General features: G+C 30.6%; 1 protein-coding gene across 2 annotated transcripts; it reads right to left on the bottom strand.

Moving 5' to 3' along the window:
- Positions 1–3,868: 3,868 nt before the first annotated feature.
- LOC105126545 (SIN-like family protein) lies at positions 3,869–13,935 on the bottom strand. 2 transcript variants are annotated; one of them, XR_842443.1, is made up of 14 exons: positions 13,324–13,935; positions 13,168–13,236; positions 12,972–13,076; positions 12,345–12,413; positions 11,463–11,606; positions 10,555–10,602; positions 9,915–10,021; positions 9,710–9,781; positions 8,620–8,671; positions 7,132–7,673; positions 6,364–6,553; positions 6,117–6,237; positions 4,995–5,077; positions 3,869–4,559 (listed from the first exon to the last, which is right to left on the bottom strand). XR_842443.1 is itself a non-coding variant. In XM_011027433.1 (14 exons), the coding sequence occupies exons 1-13, from the start codon at positions 13,711–13,713 to the stop codon at positions 5,006–5,008; spliced, it is 2,001 nt and encodes a 666-aa protein (XP_011025735.1). In that variant the 5' UTR covers positions 13,714–13,931; the 3' UTR covers positions 3,869–4,559; positions 4,995–5,005. The 2 variants fall into 2 exon arrangements, 1 of the variants encoding a protein (XP_011025735.1); XM_011027433.1 differs by having other exon boundaries at positions 6,364–6,573; positions 13,324–13,931.
- Positions 13,936–25,457: the final 11,522 nt, after the last annotated feature.

Here is a 25,457-nt window from a genome sequence, read left to right as displayed (position 1 = left end):
TTTTTTTATTTCACATTAAAAAATATAATTTTTTTTATAAATATATTATAAATATAGAGTACATGTACTAAAAAAATTTAAAACTTACATTAAAAAAATAAAATATTCTTCTAATATTTATATAATAAATTTTAAAAATAATTAATAATCAACTTAAAAAATATTAAAAAAATCTTTAACAAAAAAAATACATTTAAAAAAAATAGATTTCAACTAGGTTTTGCCATAAGTCAACCAGGTTTTTATTCATTCCTATTTTTTATTTTATCTAGATAGATTTAATTATCAAGCTTATTTACTTGATTGATTGAGATTTAATAACTATATTGAGAGATTATTTAGTGTTATAGTAATAATTATTTTTTAAAATATATTGAAATAATATTTTTTATTTTTAAAATATAATCTTGAAATATAAAAAAATTAATTTAAAATATAAAACGTAATTCTCTTAAAAAATATATTTCTAAAATACTATCATCTCTATTTTAGCGTTGTTTTCTTGGCCACTGTATCTCATATATTATATTATATTATTATTAACATTAACAAAAACTATTGAAGGATCGGAAGAAACCTTTAGCAAACATAACGCAATGGACACACATTAACAGTGACTACTGTGCTGCCGGTGTGGAAGAAACCATGCAGTAAACATTGCAGGCTAAATTTATTATTCATGCGCAACTATTGTGCCTTTTTTTTAAAAAAAGCGAAGGTTGTAGATAGAGGGTACATTAGTTTTTTTTATAATCAAATAATAATAATTAAATCAATCGTTTTTTTAGAGAAAATGTAATAATCTTACAAAAAAAATCATAAAAATAAAATATATGAGAATTGATTTCTCCTTGCTAAAGAACTCACGATCTATATATAATCCACAAGTTTTTTTATAGAAAAGAGAGCTAAATATATAATATTATCTTGATAATTTATAGAAAAGAGGAGCTAAATATATAATATTATCTTGATAACATTAATAAAAAAAATATTCTTAACATAAAATGTCTCTGAATATAAATAAAAAATCCTTAACTTATTAAAATAAAATAAATTTTATAGATTTGATAGTTTGTCAAACTTATAGAAACCTAAGCTCAACACCCAAAAATGATGGATTATTAAGTTTTATTTATTTGTTTAGAAAAGAGGACCATGAAAAATAAAAAAAAATGTTAATCCATCATTATACTTCTAAACTAAGGTTATTTTAGCTTATTATAAAAAAAATTAAATTGCATAGGGATTCCACTGTAACTCTAGATATGAATTACTATGGACTGCAATCGTGAAATTACATGGATATGTTGTGTAATTAAGAGAATTATGATGGTGTTTTAGTATTGTCATGTTGTATTTTTGTTTTTAAAATAAAAAACTACACACATATTCTATATGTTTTAGCGAATAGACAATGCCCGTGCCATTAAAATGACATGTGAGATGCTTCTCGACAATCAAATTTGGCTATCAAATATCTCACTAGATGTGCAACCATGCATGCTTCCACATGGAGCAGCTCATGTATACATCATAATTGGATTGTCGCCTATAATTTATTGTTTGTGTTTCTTTTTTTCTTTTCTTTATCCTAACAACTAAAATACATAATTATAATATCTTTATTTGTTGTTCGCTTAAGTTTGACATAGCTACTAGACTCATAACCAACAAACCCAAAGTGTTTAGGTTTGATATAATTGTCAGACTCAAGACATTTAAAATATTTTTTAAATTTTTAATATTTATTAATATTTTTTTTAAATTAGTGTCATTATACTTCTAAACTAAGGTTATTTTAGCTTATTATAAAAAAAATTAAATTGCATAGGGATTCCACTGTAACTCTAGATATGAATTACTATGGACTGCAATCGTGAAATTACATGGATATGTTGTGTAATTAAGAGAATTATGATGGTGTTTTAGTATTGTCATGTTGTATTTTTGTTTTTAAATATTATAAAAAAAAATTAAATTGCATAGGGATTCCAGTGTAACTCTAGATATGAATTACTATGGATTGCAATCGTGAAATTACATAGATATGTTATGTAATTAAGAGGACTATGATGGTATTTTAATATTGTCATGTTGTATTTTTGTTTTTAAAATAAAAAACTACACACATATTCTATATGTTTTAGCGAATAGACAATGCCCGTGCCATTAAAATGACATGTGAGATGCTTCTCGACAATCAAATTTGGCTATCAAATATCTCACTAGATGTGCAACCATGCATGCTTCCACATGGAGCAGCTCATGTATACATCATAATTGGATTGTCGCCTATAATTTATTGTTTGTGTTTCTTTTTTTCTTTTCTTTATCCTAACAACTAAAATACATAATTATAATATCTTTATTTGTTGTTCGCTTAAGTTTGACATAGCTACTAGACTCATAACCAACAAACCCAAAGTGTTTAGGTTTGATATAATTGTCAGACTCAAGACATTTAAAATATTTTTTAAATTTTTTAAATTTATTAATATTTTTTTTAAATTAGTGTTAAACTATTGCGGAGCATATGAAATATACTAGTTTTGATTAAAAATAGTGTTTGGATATTAGATGTTTTATTTTAAGAAAAAAAGCAGGATACCCTTTGCTTTTAACCCAAAAAAACATGGGATTTATTTTATCTGAATTTTAGGTTATATTATTACTTTTTTTCTATATTCAAAAATAAAATATGAACAGCCTATATCTTTAAAGAAGCATGAGTTCCAAAAGTTAACAATATGGACACTTGTTTTGACATGTATTAGAAAATTCCAAATTTACCTATAAATAAATAAAATTGCAAGGATATTTAAGACTTCTGTGGGCAATGATATAACATATATCTAAAATACCTGCAATTGCTATATAATAATTAAAAAAACACTTGACCAGTAAAACTTCCGCCCTTTTTTTTAATAACAAAACTGTGTGAAGAAATGAAAAATAAAAGTTTATATATAAAGTATTCTCTTTTTATTTATTATATTTATAAATTGGTAAAAATACCCAGGAATTAACATGCAGGTGAGCTTATTTAAGCCAGGCACTATGACTGGTTTTTAATTGTTTCTATATTTTAAAAGTATTTTTGAAAAAAATTAATTTTTTTTATTTTTTATTAACTTTAAATTTATATATTTTTAATATTTTCAAATTATTTTGATGTGTTAATATTAAAAATAATTTTTAAAAAATATTATTAATATATATTTTAATATAAAGAATATTTAAAAAACAACCATAAAGACACTAAAATGCAACTTCTGGTTGCTGAGATGATCTCTAAAGAAACTCTTTTACATCGTCCTTTTTGTTTGTTAGTTATATTTAAGAACACCTTCTGGTTGCTGAGATGATCTCTAAAGACCATAAAGACTAAAATGCAACTTCTGGTTGCTGAGATGATCTCTAAAGAAACTCTTTTACATCGTCCTTTTTGTTTGTTAGTTATATTCAAGAACACATCTTCCACATCAACGTGGGGAATGATCATTTTATAGGGCTCGGAAAGCACGTAGGCTGACATGCATTAGGTAGTTTCGTCGAAGCCAAACCAATTATTTTTATTTTATTCCAATTCTACTTCCTTGAGAATATCTGTTCCATCTTAGACTTTTATTTCTGAAAATCCGTTTTTGAAAATTTAAATTACTGAAAAATACAAACCCTAAGCCATAAACTTACATTTATAATAGATGAAACACGGTTTTTTCAGTTTATACATAAAACCCCACCCGAGTTCAACCCGTATTATATTATGATAATTTTTGTTCACAGCGAAAGTCCATCTTGGGACTCGTTTCAAATGCTACTGCGTAGCACAGCTAGTTTTATGATTTACTGACGTGATAATTACTCTCCCACAAGAAGCTTTCTTTATCTAAACAAACACAACGGGTCAAATCATAATTTATACATAATTAATTAGGCGATTAACTCTCTTCTATTACTTAAACAAATTCCTCTTCATTGCATCATTTGCTTGATCGACACAAATAATGTTTTTCTAGTCAATTTCAATCTCAGAACATTCTTACCATGCACAGCGGTTCGCCACTGGAGTTTTGCTCAGTACACTCACCTTAATTGCCCCCATCTATGATTCCTGGGAAGCTTGGTTGCCAACCCCGATTCAAATAGGTCAAGCACGACCATGCAGGCTTCCAGCGCTCACCTCCTTGACAACATGATTTTTTTTCAAATCTAATTTTCCCAGTCTTGTAATGGTCATATCTCATTAGTAATTCTCACAAGAAGAGATTAGATAGAAAGAAACCGAGGAGTTGAAATCCAGTCGAACTGTGATTTTACTAACACCTAATTATGTACCGAGCCACAACCGTGAGGAAGCATCAGAGCAGTTATGACCATTGATCCACCTTTAAGAAGGTTCTTGGAACAATCAGCTCTATACCACAATTGGTTTTATTGCTCCCCAAGGACTGCAGTCAGAATGTAGAGCTAGCTTAATCGCCATTGCGCCATAACATGACAAGCACCTCCACAAACGGCAAATGAAACAAAAGGCACTTGCAAAAACGCAAGACCTGCACAGTTATACCAGGCAAAGCAACTGATTAGGAAAAGCACTGAAGAAAAATAAAATAAAATGAAGGGTTCTTTGCATGCACTATAATTACTGTCTCTTTTCCTTATCTCATAACCAATTCTTCTTATAATGCAACACAAGTAACATTTTCACTGAATTTGTCGAAGATCTCAAGATTATTCTTCTTTTTTTAGAGCATCCAACTGTTCTCATTCATAGAGTTGCCAACCCAATCCAAGGAGCTAGGCAGTATCAGTATCTCCACGCAGCACTTGTTACTGGCAAGAACTTCGAGAGACAGATTTGGTAATGTTTTGACAAAAATATCTTTTAGAATAGAGGTGCGGTATAACAGCATGGCATCAGATCCTCCCTTCAATATGAATTATAAAATCTGAACATCATTAGGTGACTGGCTTTTTTTATTGCTTACCTTCAACCAAATCATGATGGTTTTCCATCACCACTCTTCAATACCCACGCAGAACCTTTGGATTCACATAAATCAGTCATGACCTGGAAAAGAAAACATGCTTCAATCACTCAAGCTATGAAAAGTGCTACTGAATAGATGGCTGCAACTTCTTAGATGAAATCATTAATTTCATCCTAGTTGTAACTACAAGCCTCACAAGTCATAATGCAGGCCAACCTTCAACAACATTATTTTGGAATGAACCTATTTGATAGTAATTTCTGAGTATGGTTCATGGAATGATTACAGGTCAACAAAATCTTAATGCCAAATTGGTTTGGATAACAAAATAATAAACAGATAAACAAAGGACAGAACAAGGTTATAAAGTGTCAGTAGAAGGATAGGCTAGTTTATTTTTTAAGAGGTTTTTATTGTGGTTTAAGTTTTAGCCCACGCAGTTGAAATCAACAGAGAAATCTCCAACAATTCACAGTTGTGTAATTTGAGTCCGGTGCAGTCTGCTTCCAGTATTCCTCACATCACATGGACTATTACATTGCTTTTAGAATCACAGAGGCTAAATCCCATCAGCACTAAAACATCAAAAACTCAAAAAAATAAACACATAAAAAAATAAACATAAAAAAAATAAAAAATTGGAAAACACAAGAAAAAACTGTGAATAGCCTCAAAGATTGCAAGCTTTTCACGTTTCTTGCACCATGAAGCAGGTAGCAACCTAGGGAAATGGGAGGCGACAAGCAACTTAACTTACAATACTAGCAAATTGCCCAAAAATAACAATATGATTTAGCTTTTTCTTTCATAAGACATCCCCAAAGTTGTTCTTCTCTAGTGCCACCAGATAACCTAGAACCCACCTAATCTTTTTATCATCTACAACAAAAACAAATACACTTTAACATCCCTTAGTTGCTACCAAGAAATTCTGGAAATGTTTTAAAAATTTCTGGCTACTTCCATCAAAGCTTGAGCCCTTTTCATCCATTTTAAATTAAAACACAAAACTAATCTTTAACCCTTTAGAATTTCGAACAACAATATGTAAACTGGTCACCACAAAATGAGATTCAGGTGGCATTATCCAATCTATTAAGTTTGTCTTACATCACTGACCTTAATATATTCACTGTTTGAAGGCTCCCTCTTAAGCTCAAGCCTGGCTGCTGCTTGGACCTCTGACTTCTTAATATTCGCATTAGGTCCTCTTGCCAGAAAAAGCCCAATTACAACTTTTCTGCTAGGGAGAAGAAATTATGAGAAGTAGATAATTATTCTGGTTAATCTTATTGCATCGTATTTACACATAAGCCCCATAAGACCAGTGGATTGACAAAAGAAAAAAAAATAGTATATATATAACCTCAATGGATCAAAATCTGGGTGTTCTGGTGAAGACTTCAAAACATAAAAGCCATGAATATTAGTTGCGACTTCACTTATGACTTCTTGAAGTTCCTCTGGAGGAGCTTCAGCACCAGAGGCTGCAGCTACTGCGATTCTAGGATCTGCCTTTGGAAGAGTAGACTGAGAGATGGCCAACTGCCGCAAACCTTGGCAAATCATTTGAAAACTGTGAGAGAAGAAGCGTATCATTATACTTAAGTGAGTGAAAAAGAAATTCTGAGACAAATTTTTGTCAATCTGTAACAACATAGATTTCAAATGAACTAATAGTGTTCAACCCAAAAAGGAAGCTTGTGCGATATTGATGTCAAAAAGAAATTTTGACAACACAGGCTGGTATTACGGGTTAAAGCACAATCTATTGATCTCTTCTACTTTCACATCACGTGGAAAGCACTCATTTAGAGTTATTCATCAAAAGATTTATAGCAACCTACAAAACAGCTGAACCCAAGCCCCTGGCTTGTTTTAACCTATAAAACCACTAAGAAATTCTTTCTCCAGAAAAAACAATTAACTGCCTCCAATGGTAAATAAAAAATTAACTACTTATCAAAGTACCACATTAAACTGATGCAGGCCATTAAACTGGTGCAGGCTTCCAAATGTATCAATGATTAGAAATACTGTTTCAACTGCATATTTATTGGAATATGAGTAGAGAAACATGCATGCATACACACAAAAGATGTTAAATAGCCAGGAAAAAAATTTAAACCCATACCTGCAGACCTTGTGAGTTTGGAGAACTTTTGGCAAGGCCTTCCGCAGAGCTTCTCGAGTTTCATCTGTCATGGTTTTCTTCGGCTTTGTTATCACATTCTTGGACACACTTTTTCCAGCTCGATCAAAAGCAGCAGAAATGTTTTTTCCCATGACTTCCCAAGCTTGTTCTTGCTTTCTAACAATGTCTGGGTACAGTTCTACAAACAATGTATCCACATTTTCTTTGAACTTCCAATCCTTAAAGGAAGGCCTTTCAACAGCAAATATATTCAGGAAGCTCTTCAGAATCAGAGGCTTCATTGGGACATTAAGCTCTGAAGGGGTCACCACCAAACTCTTGCTAAATAAAAGAAGTATGTAATCTCTAGCTGCAAGTTTAACCTTTTCAGTTGGCTTTGGGTTGGGAAACAGTAAACTCGTTTTTGGCACCCATAGTCCTTGCACTAATTGCCCATACTCCTGAAGAACTATTAAGAGATCTTCAATGGAGTCATTTGGAATAAGATGCCTAAGAGCAGCAAACCGATGAATTGGAGGTCCCTATTAAGAATAACAGTCCAGAATTATCTGAAGAGAACAAACAATTGCTTTCCAAATTGAAAACAAATATTTTCATTATCACAATTCATCGCTTCAAGATTTTCTTCCATAAGCTGAAAAGGCATAAAGGAAAAGGGAGTAGAGGTACAATTGAGAAAGAACACAAAATTGTCTTGACTCCATAACTTTAAATAAACACTAATATAATAGATTAAAACTTCACGATCCAGTTGGGAGCTTCAGAGATAAGCAAATTCAATGCTCATACTCTGGTGGCTCAAGTTCTATTGGGATAGGAGGGGAAATTTTTTTAAAGGTCTAGGTTTCAAGTGGAAATTTTTCTTGAGAAAACTGTACGAATGCTGTACCAAGACCAGAAAGAAACGTACTGTCTATTATTGAGCCACAACAATTAGAACCACATCCCAATTGAACGACAAAAAAAGTAAAAACGCTCACCCCATCAAAAATCTACAACCAAAAAAGACAAACAAAAGAAAAGAAAAAAAAGTCCACAAAGTGGAAACCATGAATCCTTATAATCCAGAAAGAGAAATGCAATCCTGGATTTGGATCTGGATGATGTATATACTCAAACTGGGCAAGTAAATGTTCCAAAGGACACCATAGACATGAATGCCTGGATTCATTTAAATAACTAAATCTGTTTTTAAAATACGCATCTGGCCACTAGTCAATAAGTGTTATCTCGGGAAAAGAGAAAAGAAGTTAAAAATAAGAAACAGAGATGTAAATCAGCAAACACGCCACACTTCTCACGCATTAATGTTTCTGAACAGCTGGCCAAAATTGCACAACAACTTACAAAACAAAGACACACCAGTACAATCAAAATTCCGCCACATACATTGGCTGGCAACAACTTCCAAAGCATCACTATATCATATAATGGAACACAGATATACAATATTGAGTCAGAACAAACCTCCAAAAACAACCTCTTAATTCGTTCTTCCAGAGGCAGTGAAAGCAAAACCCTGTAACAACATCTATTTCCACTTAAAAAGCCAATAGCGCAAAAGCACAAAAACAAATCATCAGTTGATGAAAATCATCTATTATGATGGAAAAGAAAAACACATACATGCACCCCAATTTCCATCACCATCACAGGTTACTGTGACATTTATTCATTATAAAGTAATGAAAAATAAGAAAGGGTAGTGAACAGAACAGTTGAACTCCATAAGCAGAATACAAGTTAGATCTTGTGTCCCAAGTCTCCCATTAATAATCTTGGGGCAGCAGAGAAACAACCACAACATTCAATTTGCACTAGCTTTCTTTACCTTTTTATTGTATTGTTACACCAAGGTTCTATTTTACACCTCATTGCTGCCTCTTTCCTTGATTTCTCAGTCCAATCATTGTAAGGTTCAAATTATCCACTTTTCACATGGCATATTCAATTTTTCACAATAAAAGAATATAAAAAATTTCAGAGTAAAAAAACAGTGCTACACTTTTGTTGTAAATGCAACTTATGTAATTGCATATCCTAAACAATGTTATCGTGAAGCCAGTGAAACAAAAACGCTACTTGAAATATAATTTATCCTAACTTCATTCTAAAAAAGAATGACCAAGTCAATAAAGGTGCTCTGCAAGGCCTCTGAGATGCATTCTTGCATTGTATGCATGCATGACAGATCTATGAATTTTTTACATGTGCCAATATATGTTCATACATATTTTGGAGCATGCATAACACATTTGACGTAGGACAGGGTAATAAAAAAGATAGAAGCAGCAGAATCCCCTATAGGAGAGGAATTAAATAGAGGAGAGAAAGAGAAGGCAGAGAAGAAATCTCTAGTAACCTAAACTAAGAAATAAGAAAATTCTAGTAAAATATTAATAATCATAATAACAAAATCCTAGAAAGCTATCTAAATAATAATAAAATTCTAAACATACTAAACCACAAACAAATGAGTAAACTTTCTCGTTCCCATACTGCATCAACCTCTGATATTGAAGATAGAAGAAATATGAAATAAGTAGGGTGACTGAACCTTCTTGAAGGACCATTGAGTTTAATATTGTTGTTTGATATCCCTGGACACAAGGAGCTCATGTAGTCATACCTTCATATAAAATCACATCAACTTGTAAGCAAATTTGGTGCTTCAGAAAAATAATCTTAAAGTACATGAAAGTTTTGGAAAAGTTGCTACAGGCCTAGAGTTACAAATAAGATAAGTTATAAATAAACCATACGGGCTCATTGCAAACTCAATGGTAGAACTTTCTGGTGCCACCATGTTCTGTAGATATCTGGCAGATAAATCACTTTTTGAGCCATGGTACTTCAGAGGAATCCAAGACTGCAACAAAATAACCAATTAAGAGAACTGCAAAACAGTCCTTAGTAGTAATTTTACTTTTCAGCGTTAAATTAACTAAATGATTGAACAACTATAATAAACCCACTATGAAGCAAAGCACTTATGTGTCCAACAGATCATCTTTCTTTATCCAATGCCTAATAGTTTCTCCCTAACACCATCCTACCTAGGAAAATTCCAAAACTTTTCAGCTCATCTAAATATATAATTTCTTTCATCAGTAATTTTTGTATTCCCACATGCCTACACGTTATTCCAATTTTTGAGTAAAGTTAGGGGAAGAAAAGAGAAGTTATTTACAAGATAAAAACTTGCACGTAGCAAAAGGAAGTTGCCAATTTGGAATGAAAACCATTTAACCCAAAGAAAATGCCAGGGAGAAGAATTGCAGCAACAGAAAGGAAAAGAAGCATCACGCCTTCACTTTTTTACTTGAATCCAAACTATGTGATTATAACTAGATAAATGCATGTTAAGTTTCAGTTGTAAAATTGCACGCTTAATTGGTGTACCTCCTCAACATCTGGTTTTTGCTCATTTCCTGAACTCATCTGCTTGCTCTACACCAAACATAAATAAGATTTGGTGCTTAGGAACTGATAGGTTATGTGCATAAATAAAAATAATAGTAGTAGCAACAACAACAATAAATAACCAAACGCTCTCAATAATTTCTATGAAATCCTGGTTGCCTTCAGTATTAAGGCATCCATACAATATGAGAATAAACACATCACATGTGTGTGCATACATGCACTCGTGTCTCTCAATAATTTCTATGAAATCCTGGTTGCCTGCCATATTAAGGCATACATACAATATGAGCATAAGCATATCATGTGTGTGCATACATGCACTTGTGTGTGTGTGTGTGTGTGTGTGTGTGTGTGTTCTATCTACAACCATTCATTTATGCACTACTCGCTAATGTGTCACTCGTGATGTAGGTGGTCATTTGTACTTCAATAGGTGGTTTAAAAAAATAACAAAAAAGTGATTAATCCACTCTTTGGTCTTAATGTATGAATCACAACCAGTTATTTATCTTTTGTAGAGAAAATTTTAAAAGATTCAAAAGGGGATTATAAGAAAACAAGGAAACTGAAAACTAAAACAGAGTGTAAGATTATTGATAATCAAGGTATTTTAGTCCATCAAAAGTTTTAAGGAATTCATGCTTTTTTATATCATGATGCAACAGATATAAGTTGAAAATGCCAGGAAGCAAGAACTCATGCATAAACGATGTGCATGAAGAATTTAGTTACAAGAATAAAAATGCTTAAAGCAAGAACCATATCCATGTCACCATTCCAAGGGAACAGCAGACCAGGCCAGAGGCCCCACAACAAACCAAGGCATCCTCTGCTTGATTACTTTTATTTAACAAAAGCATTCAGAATATGAAGAGAGAAAGAACCTGCTTCTTTGGTAGACCCAAGGGTTTCCCCTCATTGGAATCTTCTCCACTTGTGGCATTTTTTTTCCCTTTAGAATTACCAGAACTTAGATAGTCCATTGATGGCCGAAGCTGCACCACTGCATGAATAGGATTCAGATGTAACTGCAAGTTGGGGAAAAAAAAAAGGCAAAGCCTCTTAGAACATGTTATCTGTTAAAGATGGTTGGAAAACAAACTTAGAGCAACATTATGCAGCAGAATACAGATGGTACACTGATCACCTAGTTGCACATACACGCACACGCATACACTGGTGGAGCATACTCAAGAGTTTCCTAGTAAATTAACAACACTACAAATGTAGAGGGAGAAACTAAATATGTGAAACTGTATGGATACCCAAATAGATGAGGGTATAGATACATTAAATAAAAAAAAGTACATAATCATATAAAAACCAACCGTAAAAATGTTTTCTGGCACATTATGAATGACTACAGAGAAACTTATAACAGTTGCTCAAGGCAGATAAAAGAAACACTGATCACTCATCAAATAAATAAAAAAAGAGCTTGATCATAAATTTATGAATGCTGTCCAGTATCCACCAATCAATAATAGATCTCACAATATTCAAAGATAGATACATTAACAATTACTCTTATGCCTCGAGAACAAATGCAGCTTGTATTGAGTTTCATGAGAAGCAGAACTTCTATCCTTTTTCTTTCCCGTCATAAAATGTCATGAGATGTGCATGATGCAGAGAAATAATTTTTTACAGAGCCATCGCTCCCCAAGATTACAGAAAAAAATGTTTACTACTAAGTTGTTTCAACCACATTGATGAATTAAACAGACTACATTAAAGCATATAACAGGAGGGTAGGACAAGCATACCTTATTACCTATAAGAACCCCAACAGCATACCCAGTAGCAGGAGGCGGCGACCATGAGGATGACAAAGTCTAAAGAAAACCGCAAATCATGATACTGTATTAGAGTATTGAACAAGTACATAAGAAGTTACAAGGAACAGAAAAGGTTACAGGGACATCAAAAACCATAACAGATGTGACTCGGGAAGAAGAAAAGAAACAAATAAATAAAACACCAGTCATCACCAGCACTAAAATAACCTAAAAAATAAATATTTCAGTAAACTGCAAAACTATGAACAAAGAATATGAACTGTACCAGAGATGACATCTGATCATGTCCTGAATAACAAACACCTGAAACACACCTCGCTACAAAATCAATATTGTTCCTAGGACATGACTTTCAAGGCACCAAGTTTCCCATTAACAAAACCAAGGCACTCACCTTGGTGAAAATTTGGCAATACACCAAGAACTTATGATCTGCCCAAAAATATTGGCAGATCACTATTTTTAAAATAAAAAAAAAAACTACCAATAATGAAGCCTAACCCTGCCCTTTCATTCCATGTTTATGCACTGAAGAAATACCATACCAAAATGAGCCTTTGACCAAAAAACGAAAGGGCAAATACAGAGGCAAACCTGCTTTTTCATATTCAATCTGCTAGCAATATCAGGGTCATAGTTTTTAGTATCATCAATAGACAAATCAACCTCCACTTCGGCACTTTGAGGTTTCACTCTAACCTAAAAAAAATGGAAAATCATCATTCAATATCTCCCTTTCCCCCTCACAAAACAACAAGAGCAATAAACCCTAAAAAGGTAAAATATTAACCTCTTTACATCTTTCATCCAATTCATACGGTCTCCAACACGGTCTCAATGGATATTGCATTACATATAACTGCAAGAAAGAAAAAGAAAAATTAAGTTCATAAAATTACTGTTAAAAGAAAAACTCCACTCCAAAGAGGAAGAGAAAAAAGTTCACCTGAGTGTTGGGGTCGACGGAAGGAGTATAGTAAACATCAATTTCGCGAACAACCACATCATCCTCATCCTCATCCTCTTCTTTATCAACATCCATTGGATCATTTTCCTTTACAGCCGCACCTCTCTCTTCTTTAGCATCAATTTCCATCTTCACATTACCATTGGAAACCCCCGTTTCCGTCTTCGAAAGCGTATCATCAGTTTTAGGTTTAGCATCTTCGGCTGTGTTAGAAACTGAATGGTCGGGTTTTGGTGCCACCGGTACTGATTCCTGAGGTTCGGGTTTAGGTTTAGGTTTAGGTTTTGGTTGAGGTTTCTTTGAAGTTGGCGCGAATCTGCTGGGTGGTTTTCGTACCTTGCTCGGTTCGTCTAGGCCGTCCAGGTCCATAGCTAATTACTTAATTACTTCACGGTTGCTCTGGGTGGTCGATTGTATTGAACTAGCCCGTTGGTGGTGTTTAGCAGAGAGGCAGTGGAGGTCAAAAGTGCAGCGAAGGTGGACGCAGTATATATAGTTCACGGATGAGGGTGGACGCAGCAGCGTCCGGGAATTGGGTGAGTTTAGGGCATCTAGAACCTCTGCGTACTGGGCATGGACGATATATTGGGGCCTCTGCTGGCCCGAATCCATCAAAACATTGGGCTACTTAAGCAGGTGCGATGAAGTTTTTCTCATGTTCTGTGATACCTGGGCCAACTTTTAATATTATGTCTGCCTTTTTAATTTGATAAAAACAGGGTACTCAAACTATAATTTAGTAAAACCTGGATGAGCCTAACGGATTATCTAGAGCTCAGCTGATGCTGAATTGATTTAAAATGAAGAAAAATTAAAAAAAAAAAACCTGATTGACACGTTTAAAAATTTAAATTGACCAGCCAATCCCGTTAAATCCTTACCTTTAATTTAATGATTTTTTAAAATAAGTTTTTTAATTAAAATAATATTATCTTGATTTTTCTAAAAAAATATAGAAATTAACCTTTTTTTTGGTAAGTTAAAAAAAATATAGAAATTAACCTGTTTGACGTTTTGAATTAATTTTTGAATAAGAGAATTTATTAAAATTTACTCCTTGCTCTTTAATCACTGGCTAACTCCTTTGAAATACATGCAACGACAATGGAGTTAAGATCTCTCTCTCTGTCTTTATCTTGATTAAGGTTTTTTTACATTGTAATGTTTAGCGGATATTTATGTATAATAAAAACATTAGAGAAATATTTTTTTTTCAATTTAGAAAAAATGATTATTTTTTCATAAAATAAATAAACAAATGTTTAGATTATTTTTCTAAACATGTTCAGGCATTTTATATAAATAAAAAATAGAAAAGATTAGCCAAGTCATGAGTCTAACAAGCATGCTCATGAATTTAAACAAACTTTATCTAAATTTAGCTTTATTGAGTCATTTGTAAAACATGTTTCAAAAGATTCCAGTTTTTACCAGCGACGGCATGTGATTACATGCGCTGCCAGTGACAGGTATGCATAGAATCCCACACGCCGCCACTGTTTTTGAAACTCCAGTGACGTCACCAGCTTCTATTGATCATTCAACAACAGATTTTGGATGATTTAATGTGTTTTGACTGCATGTGATCATTGTAAAAACAAAAAAAAGGCTAAAACTGTGTCCTTGCAATGGTTGAATTTTTTTTTTTGTTAAATATTACGTTTAGCGTATATATATATAAAGCTATGTAAATTCTATTTCTCCTGTAATTGATTCCTTATCAATTTTAAGTGTTTACTTCAATGCTAGATATGTCAAGTAGACCTCTATAGTATATTTAGAAATATAATTACAGTTATTTTTTAAAATTATTTTTTATATTAACCAAAATATTCAAAAATATTAAAAAAAACATTAATTTAAAATAAAAAATTTAAATATTTTCAAAATACTTTTAAAATACAAAAATAAACAACACCTTAATACATAATGTAATACAAAAGAAACATAAAAATATAACTATACAATTCAATCTGGAATATTGTGATTTGCAACAAGGGTGCCCATCGAGTCATGATTATAAGCTTGACTCTTTACTCTTGTGCTCACATTTCTTCTCCATTATTAATATCAAGCTTCAAGACGGTAAAAAGTAATTACAACTTTTGTGATTTTACATCTCAGGTCAACATGTTCTTGAGTAGCATAGAAAAATAAGTTTTAAGTTTTTTTCTTTTTTGTGGCCGGGGCCACGTTTATTTTTTAAGTTTTTTTAATATATTAAAATAATGTTTTTATTTTAAAAAAAATATTTTTAATATTAATACATTAAAAAAAATTAAAACAAAAAATAAATATTTTAAAACATAAAAAAAAGAATAAAAAATAAAATAGAACTTGGGGAGATTGTGCAGTAGCCGCCGTAATACCGCTTGATAATGAAACGCACTGGATCATTCTAGTTGACTTTGCTGTCCTCGTCAGATGCCTCCAACTCTTTTCTTTTTTTCCCTCGTTGTGGACAAATTGGTGCTCCACTGTTGTCCATGTGATACCAACCATAGTTTACTACATGCTCTGGAGATACCATATTTCACTGGAAATTGGTGCTCCACTGTTGTCCTCGTCAGATGCCTCCAGCTCTTTTCGTTTTGAAATTTTATTTAGAGGTTTAATTAATTGTGTTTTTTTTTTAATTTTGTTTAAAAATATATTAAAATAATATATTTTTTATTTTTAAAATTTATTTTTTACTTCAACACATCAAAACAATCTAAAAATACTAAAAAAATAACTTAAAATTAAAGAAAGAAAATTATAAAAAAAAATACCCAACCTGAATTCCAAATGGGGTCTTCATGTGGCAACCACTTAAACTATGCTATTCTCTTAATGTTTTGTTTTTCTTTTTCCGGTAAATATGCTAGTTTGCAAATTACTTTTGTCAACTATTTTTTTTTTTTAAAAAAAAACTCAATATTGATTGCTTTGGTGTATTCAACCTGCCTTCTTCTTTTTTGTTTTCTTGCTATTTTAATTTCTGACCTTGGTATGCCACAAGGTTTATAATGTATTTATTTTGTGGTTAAAAAATATTTTTTTAATATATTTTTAAATAAAAAATACTTTAAACAATAACTGTGCATCATGCATCATCACAACATAATTACAGTACCGCCACCGCTGACAACTGCTACTGTTCCTGGTTCTCCATTCCGTGATATTTCTCTGATTATTGAAACCCTGCCCTCGTGTCCAGATGCGATTTACAATAGCATATAGTTATACGCAGTGAAGGTTTTCTTTATCCCTAATAAATGGGAAAATTCTTGGCATCATTGCACAAATATATATTATATGCAGTCATAATACGTGCATCATTGTGTAAATGTTCAGGATACATTTGGTTGCTGCAAAATCATTGTAACAGGATCAAAGTGGGAAACATGGCGCTGCTTGTCCCTGTCGATGCTGTGAAAAGGAGATGGAATCACCTTTTTCAAGTTTGATGTCTACAAGTTGGGAACTCATCAAAAAATGGGAGAAAGATGATCCACCTCTCCCCCTACTTTATTCCTGATCTGCTTAGAGCGAGAAAAGAAAGTGTTATGAATGAGTGGCCATTGACTTGTAGGTTGCCATTAGGCCATAGCTGACAAGATCATGAAAACAAAAGGAGGGCAAAAATGAGAAGTGGGAAATATGGGTGGGAAAAAGCTTGCAACCTTCTTAACAAAGGCAACCGCACTACCCTCAACCAAACTTTCCACTTCTTCCCAGTGTCTGATTCGAGGGGGGGCCGGTAGAGCTCTTATACCATCACAAGAAAAGGATATATAATACCTTAGCTTTCACCAGGAAATGTTGCATGGTGTTGATTATATGTTATTTTCTTCAACATGATTTTAATTAACTATCATATGATGCGAGTGTGGCCAAACTGGATGTTCTAATTGATCGTCAGCAAACAGAAATTATAACTCCATTATTGGAGACAGGAATGTTTATAAACAGTACTGCCCATCAGCAGGTGATTTGAACCAGAGAATACAGTGAGCCTGGTCACATACCTTGATGTTGTGTTCTGTCATGGAGCGAACCAGAGAATACATAGTTGAAATGTTTTGCGAAGAAAATCCTGTTTCCATCATCAGAGTGATTTGAAACATTTCCAGAAGGAATATATGGTCATTGTCATCATCGACGCCCTCTATTCACTCTACATCATTGATATTAGACCTAATCCAGCTTAGAGATCGATCCGAAACTAGGTCGGCTAAATAGCTAAATTAATTCGGGTTTAATAAAAACCTTGGTAAGATAATAACCAATTAAACTTGGATAACCTGTAAGTTGATTTATAACTCGGGCAAACTGAGATAAGACTCTTTTTTTTGAGATAAGGCTCTTTTTTTTGGATAACCTGTAAGTTGATTTATAACTCGGGCAAACTGAGATAAAACTTTTTTTTTTAAATATGAGATTTGAAGTTTTTTAATATATTTATTCTATTTAAAAAAAAAAAAATATGTTTTTTTAATATAAAATAAAAAAAAAATCTTTTTTTTTAAATGTGGGATTTGAAATTTATTAATATATCTATTTTATCTTTTCAAGAAAAAAAATTATGTTTTTTTAATATAAAATAAAAAAAAATTAATTTAAATCTTTCAACTTAAAATGATAATATAATATTTTTTTAATGTAAAATTTGAATCCCTTTCACCTATATACTTCATATTCACATGAAAAAAGTTATATTTTTTAATGTGAAATTTAAAATCTATTAGTATCTATACTCTATATTTTTAGGAAGAAAATCATATTTTTTCAATATAGAATAAAAACCCTTTTGGTTTAAATTCTTCAACTTAAAATGATAACATAGTATATGTTTAAATTCTTCAACTTAAAATGATAATTAATATAGGATTTGAAACTCTTTTGTATATATATTCTATATTCCTATGAAAAAAGTTATGTTTTTTCAAAGTGAAATTTGAAATTTGTCAGTATATATACTCTATATTTTTAAGAAAAAAATTATATTTTTTTAATGTGGAATGAAATTTTTTTGGTTTAAATACTTTAACTTAAAAAATAATATAATATCCTTTTAACATGGGATTCGAAATCCTTTTGTATATATATTACATATTCCCATTAAAAAAGTTACGTTTTTTTAATGTGAGATTTAAAATTTATTATATATTCCCATTAAAAAAGTTATGTTTTTTTAATGTGAGATTTAAAATTTATTAGTATATATATTCTATGTTCTTGAGAAAAAAAATTTGTTTAAATATTTCAACTTAAAAGTTTAAGGGATAAAAAAATTTAAATTATTTTTTAAAATTTTATTATTTATAATATACATAATCTATATTTACATGGATTTTTTTATATAAAATATTAAAAATTTAATTTTTTAAAGTTTTTTAGATTGACTTATAAAATTCATGAACTAGTTTTTTAGTAGTTTTTTAGATTGATTTATAAAATTCATGAACTAGTTTTTTAGTCAAGTTAACCTTAAATTGGATTTAATAATTCTGGATTTAATAACTCGGCATGTGAGGTAAAGTTTTTTTTAAGATGAAACTTTTATTTATTTATTTTTTGACAGATTTTTCTTACGATTAAACTTGGAATCTGATAAATATTCTCTCTTTAGGGACACAAGTAAAAAATACTCTCTTGGAAGAAATTGAACACGCCAAAAGCAAGTCCCGAATATCTCATTGCTCTTTTCAAGAAGGGCTCCATCTCCTGAATCTTGCGCTGTAGGCAACATCAAGCCATAGATTGAGAGCACAATTTGAAAAATTCAGATTAATTCTCCATGCAGCGATATTCAATGCATTAGCGTAGAGGCATCCACCGCCTGCACTGAATAAAGAACCACACCACTATTATAACAATATACGTTTGCGTGATTTAATCCAACAAGTTTCCAAGAAGTTACGTGCTTCTGCCCATCTATTTTTGGGTACAAAATAGCTCCAACACCATTTTTTTTCTCGAATAGAGCCCTTAGGGTCTTCCTACAGCAGGGAAAAGAAGACCAGAGGTCCTTATCGCTTGTCAAGAATGCCGGAAAGAAGAAATAAAAGTGAATAAAGAAAGCATCAGGCCATTGCCGTCTGAAAAAAGATGGAGGGCCCATAAAACAGCCTAAAAATAATGGAGAGTTTGAACTCAGAACAAAAAAAGAAGAAGAAGAAAGGGAAAGGCATGCTAAATGCCAAGTCAATGCAAGCGATGATGGAGCAAGCAGAAAAAACATGCCGGCTTTTTGGTTGTATCCGTAGTTCAACGCCTCCACCTCCTCTCTAAACCTCAACCTTATCGTCTTTTGCTTACAGGGAAAGGAAAATCATAGGGTTGGAATAGGATTATATATACTCTCAAAGTCTAATCTCTATTCTTGCTCACTCACTAGAACATATATTTTATCTTCTTATACTAGTTTAAGCTCATATCTCGAGACAAAATCCTATCTCGTCGCTATACCCTATGCTCATTGTCTACACGTAATTAAATTCAGCATATTTAAATTTTTTTAGTTAAAAATTATTTAAATTAGTTTTTATATTTTTTAATTTCTTTGATATACTAACCTTAAAAATATTTTTTTTTTAAATTACCATAGGTAACCACAGTTAAAAACGTGCCCCAAGCAGGAATTATCCGTGCACGCCAAGCACGTCAAGTTTTATCCACAGATGGGCCCAGCTAGCAACCAGCTCTTGCCTTGATAATTAGATGCACGGCAAAAAAATAAAAAATAAAAGAGTCCAGTTACCAGCTCTTTAACTAGTTGGAGTGTAAAGGTTACTTTTTTACAAGGGCATTGATTGTGTTCAATGGAATATTGGAATTGTAATCCAAGCACTCGAGCTGGTTGTTCACATTAAGCAGCCATATAATGCGTGCAATTGACATAATTTGAACTTTGTTTATTTATTTATTTTAGTTTGGGATAAAAAGGCATGAATGAACCATGCCAGTCATGTAACTTTCGCGTCCAAAAGGATGACTTGTTCAACGTTCATAAAGTTCGACATTTGGCCTAACATTGTACTCTTTTCTCTCCTTTTCTTTTCTTTTAGTTTTATATCAAGAGTATTTTTAAATTAGTTTGTAAGTTATTCGAGATTAGATTTACATATTTAATGAATGTGCAATCTCTATCCCTTCATGAGTATATAAAAAAAAACTTTTTCTTGTAATTTTTATTTAATTATATGATAAAATTAAATATCAATTTAAAAATAAATACTTACTCAAGATAATTATCCCTATAAAAAATAAATACAGGTTAATTATATAGCTTATTTTTTAACTAATTTAATATTAAAGGATATAATAAAAAAAATTAAAACACTTCAAAGATTAAAAACAAACATATTTAGTCGGTAAATATATTAATTGAATTTGTGAATCAGGTAATTTAGACTAGTATGTCAAATATATGAATTGAATTATAAACTCTACTGAAATTATAATTTTTATTTTATAAATTATTTTTTATTTAATTATATAATAATAAAAATAAAAAATTAGAAAAACGAACATCAAATCAATATCAAGGTGTTTATTTAAGTCAACGACAATCTTATAAAAAAATAATTATAAAACTGAATTTTCCACTGAAAAAATACTTAATAAGATAAAAATACCAAAAAAAAATTAAATTCGTTAAATCTGTGAACCAAATCAAGTAAGCAAATTTATGAACAAGTTAACAAATTTTATAAAGTTTAATGATATAATTTTTTAACTATATAAAAAAATAAAATTAATTAAAATTAAATAAATATACACTCCACCAAACACATAAAATCAAAGCAACTTAAATTAAATAAAAGCAACTTAAATTATCCTCACATCTTCTTAAGTTTTCACGTTACAGGAAATTGTTAGATATTTGAAACTTGTACTCCTATCATCCTGTTTTTACTTGAGAAAGTAGGATTATTCTAGATGTAATGAATAATTAAAAGTCTTTTAGCATGATTGAGAAAAAAATGGATTTAAAAGGGTGTCTGCGATAACAATAATAATAATTTTTTATATTATCATATTAAATTAATTTTAAAAAATAAATTAACTTCAAGGCAAAAAAACATTTTTAAAAATTTCAGTTGAAACACTGTTCCAAATACACATTTAATATGTTGGATGCTGAGTTGTAAATCCAAGATTGTAACATCTTTTCTTATTTTTTCCAAACTCCTTTACACATGGGATTTTGCTACAACCCGCCGACTCCATCACTAGTTGAGTCTCTGTCTATGGATCCATGATCCCCAGCACCATGTAAGATCTCATGATCCACAGTATAATGTGAGATCACATGAACCCGCCTTATTGTTGGCACTGCCACGTAATGCAAAGGTATCAGTTCTTGGGTTTATAAATGCATTTAAGTTTATTTAGCGTGTTTAATTTGAAAAAAATATTAAATTAATGATTTTTTAATATTTTTATGGTTTTAATTTATTAATATTAAAAAAATTAAAATAAAATTATATTTATATATTTTCAAACAAAAAATTCATATAATATCATACTAAACATATGATTTCATAAACCTTGTTTTGCAGCGGTTTATTTTTAAATATTAAAAAAAAATATTTTTAATTAGAAAATTTTCATTTGAATTCTAATCAATGTAGGAATTATAGTATTAATTGTTTTTTTTAAAAAATTATTTAAAAATATATTAAAATATTTTTTTTTTATTTTTAAAAAATTATTTTTAACATTAACACATCAAAACAATTTAAAATCATAAAATCACAGAAAAGATACCTAGATAAAAACATTTAAAAAATACTGATTGACCACAAAAACAAACAAATGTTATTGTGGGGGCGTTAAGGTGGAAAGGCAACCATTGCAAATTGTGTAAATGGTATTCGTGCGATGAAGAAAAGAAATTCAGGATCCAAGACCGGGGCCAAATATTTTTTTAAATGAATAAAGATAAATAACTACACATGTTAAGAAAAATAACTCCAAGAACGAAAGTATCCTGTTCTCTTAATTTCTCGAAGAAAGATGACCAGAGGCCTGAAAATGGAGTTACTTATCAAGACATATAAAAAACAATCCATGCCAATCTAAGATTTTTTCCCATCATTTCAGACAATGGGAGAGGCTCTTTCTAAAATCCAAAGAACACCATGTTGAGCTTTCCAAGTTCATTATTCTAATATAACTTTATGAGGGATTTTTTAGTTCCAACTATTAATTAAACAGGTTTATTAAAAGATGGCGAGGACATATTCTTTAAAATATAATTTAAAACTAGCAGTAGATTTTACATGGGGTCGTGGTATTGGTGCCCGGGTACCTCGAAATGCAAACAGACACTTGATGTTCTTGATGAACTTTCTTGAGATGGTGATAGCAGCAGTCTGATTGGAAGTATAGTTTTGTTTATATTTTAAAAATTATTTTAAAAATTAATATAGAATAATTCAAAATATATAAAAATAATTGATTTTTTAAAAAAATTAAAGAGTTTGTTGCATTTCCAAAGAAAGAGGCTCGAAGATACAAAAGCGAAAACACACAGAACATATCTATACCTCGGTATAAATGATGTTGTGTTCCAAGCTTCTCAGACAAATTAATCATTATGTACACTAGTTATTACATGTGTTTGTGTTTTAATCATGGCATCACTATTGGAAATCTAATTAAAGTACCATTTCATGCACAGGTTACAGGCATTTCTGTTTATTTTGTGAAGATCAACCGTGAAAGTTCCCATCATGTACACTCAAGTCACTTAATCTATTATCATAAATTTTTACTTTTGCTTTTGCCCTGTAAACCAAGCATAATCAGTGTCTGTCATCATGAGGTATAGTATCGTTCCTCTTGTTTCCGATTAATTAATTTCTCAAGGTAGTATAAAGGATTTTGATGCAGAGATTTTATGCATATCGATGAAGATTGTGTCAATCAATCTATTTTCAATCTAGTATTTTATGAGTATCACATAATGGTTGTATACGTTTGTTTGAATTAGGCTATATCCTTGAATATTAACGTTAAAAAAGCTGGTATCTAATTACATCTTACAAATCTTGAAACTGTAAAGTAACATGTGAGCCTAGCACTGAGACCTGCCCTGATGAGCTAACACGGAGACACGTTGACTTGGTTCTATACTAAATTAATAAAAAAATTATTTTTTAATTAAAATAATATTATTATATGATTCTTTTTAAAGAAAAAAAATTAAAGGTTAAATTAATTTATATTAACTCAAAATTAATTATTTTTACACGACTCGAGTCTTTGATCAAATTAACTCTTAGATCCAGTTTTATTAAAAACATAGTGTAACATGTCACGGAAGCAACATTTTATATTTGAAGAGTTTAGCTTGTGATTCAATTATTTGAAAGTGAAATATGCATCAAAAAGTCCAACGATGTTAAATACGTAATGCTTGGCACCCTCAAGCATCCTAGTTAAGATTGTAAGAATACAAGCCTTCCTATTTATTTAAATTAAAACTTATATACTTGCTGTACGGAACTTAAATGCATGTGATGAAGTGATAAAAACCTTGAATTGATTTCGGTTTTTTAATGATTGTGTCCTTGGTTGAAGTGTTTAGACTAGTTTTTACTTGCTCTCTTGTAAAACTAAGTTCTTTGTCTGAATAGAAAATATTTCAATATTTAAATTAGTAATCTGTAAGAAAAAAAGTATAATAAAAAGAGTTAGAGCTTAAAAAAATAAATATCATGGACTTATATTCCATAACCTTGAGTTGTTCTGCATGTTTACCTAGTAATTAAGTAATTAAGGTATTTATATAACTAAGTCACATGAGCTTACTTCATAGAGCGTAAAGTTGTAAGAAATAATCATTAAGAATAATTGTTTTTCCTGCAAGTGTTTATAAAATAAGTTAATTATTATGTCTTGCTGCATTATTGATGAAAAGGGTTAATGTTTACAGGAATCAGTGAGAAAGGTTGTTATATACTAAGAAGAGAAGTTGAGGAAAGATTATTATTTATGAGAAAGGTTGATGTCATTGTCTGTAAAAAAAAATTAAATTAATGGGTGATATTTTATGTTGTTTTTCAATATCAGTTGATGTTATTTATGATCTATTTTAGGATTTTTATTTTTGTATTTTAAAAGTGTTTTTAAAAAAATTTATTTTTTATTTACTTTAAATTAAAATATTTTAATATTTTTAAATTATTTTGATATACTAATATTAAAAATATTTTTTAAAAAATAAAAAAATTAATAATATATATTTTAACATAAAAATTAATTAAAAAATAACCATAACAACACCCTAAAAAAAAAAAAAATCTGCTAGGAAGATTGAAAGAAAATTGCGGGACTCTCTATTTCACCATCTGAGTTTTTCTATGCGTGTACTGTACCCTCACTCTACCCTATTAGTTTATGGTCTTCTCATCTTGCCTTTGTTTCTTCAGATTCACAAGTACAAAGTGTTTGTTTATAAAATAGCTTTTATTTTTTACTTAAAAAGTATTTAATTATTTTAATGTAATAATAAAAAGAATAAAAAACCTATAATTTTAATTAAAAAAATACTATAAATCCCAATACCAAGTAGATAATTAGCTTTCCTTAAAAAAACGCGAAAAGAAAAGAAAACTCAATGGCCAACAATTAAAAAAAAAAGCCAAAAACAGGCCACGTGTCTTGTTAAACCTGTAACGTGTAATCCACCGCATGCTCCTTTCTGGGGCACTGTTCTCTATTCACGAGGCTATAAAACACAGTAAAAAAACCGGAAAAATCAGAGTGCAAAAAGGAGTTTCCAATAAAACATGCCAGTTTCAGTTATCAAACCACGTGTCAAATATCTGTTGGCCAGAATACAAAAATTTAAAATCAAGGAAAGGGATCCTTTGACTTTTAATAAAACCTTAAAGTATGGTCAGTATCTCGTAATAGATGTTTTTTAAAAAGTTTTTTTCAGAGTTGTTTTTAAAAAAATATTTTTATTTAAAAATATATTAAAAAAGTGTTTTTTCTTTTTAAAATTTATTTAATATATCAAAACAATTTAAAAATATATAAAATTAATTTTTTAAAAATAAAAATTTTAAAAACAAACGATTTCTTGCTACACGACAACTTCTCTCGACCCCTTC

The sequence above is a fragment of the Populus euphratica genome, unplaced genomic scaffold, assembly GCF_000495115.2.
Source record: "Populus euphratica unplaced genomic scaffold, PopEup_1.0 scaffold41.1, whole genome shotgun sequence".
In the NCBI taxonomy this organism is placed as follows: Eukaryota; Viridiplantae; Streptophyta; class Magnoliopsida; order Malpighiales; family Salicaceae; genus Populus; species Populus euphratica.
Note: the sequence above shows the minus strand (reverse complement) of the source record. Positions and strands in the feature narration are given on the sequence as shown.

What these genes read in the sequence shown, in the direction of transcription:
- LOC105126545 (XM_011027433.1), bottom strand. Translation starts at nt 13,713, where the DNA reads ATGGACCTGGACGGCCTAGACGAACCGAGCAAGGTACGAAAACCACCC. An exon ending in TGGATGAAAGATGTAAAGAG is followed by an intron (nt 13,077 to 13,167) that starts GTTAATATTTTA and finishes CATTTTTTTTAG; the next exon opens with GTTAGAGTGAAACCTCAAAG. An exon ending in AAAAACCAGATGTTGAGGAG is followed by an intron (nt 10,022 to 10,554) that starts GTACACCAATTA and finishes ATTTTGTTGCAG; the next exon opens with TCTTGGATTCCTCTGAAGTA.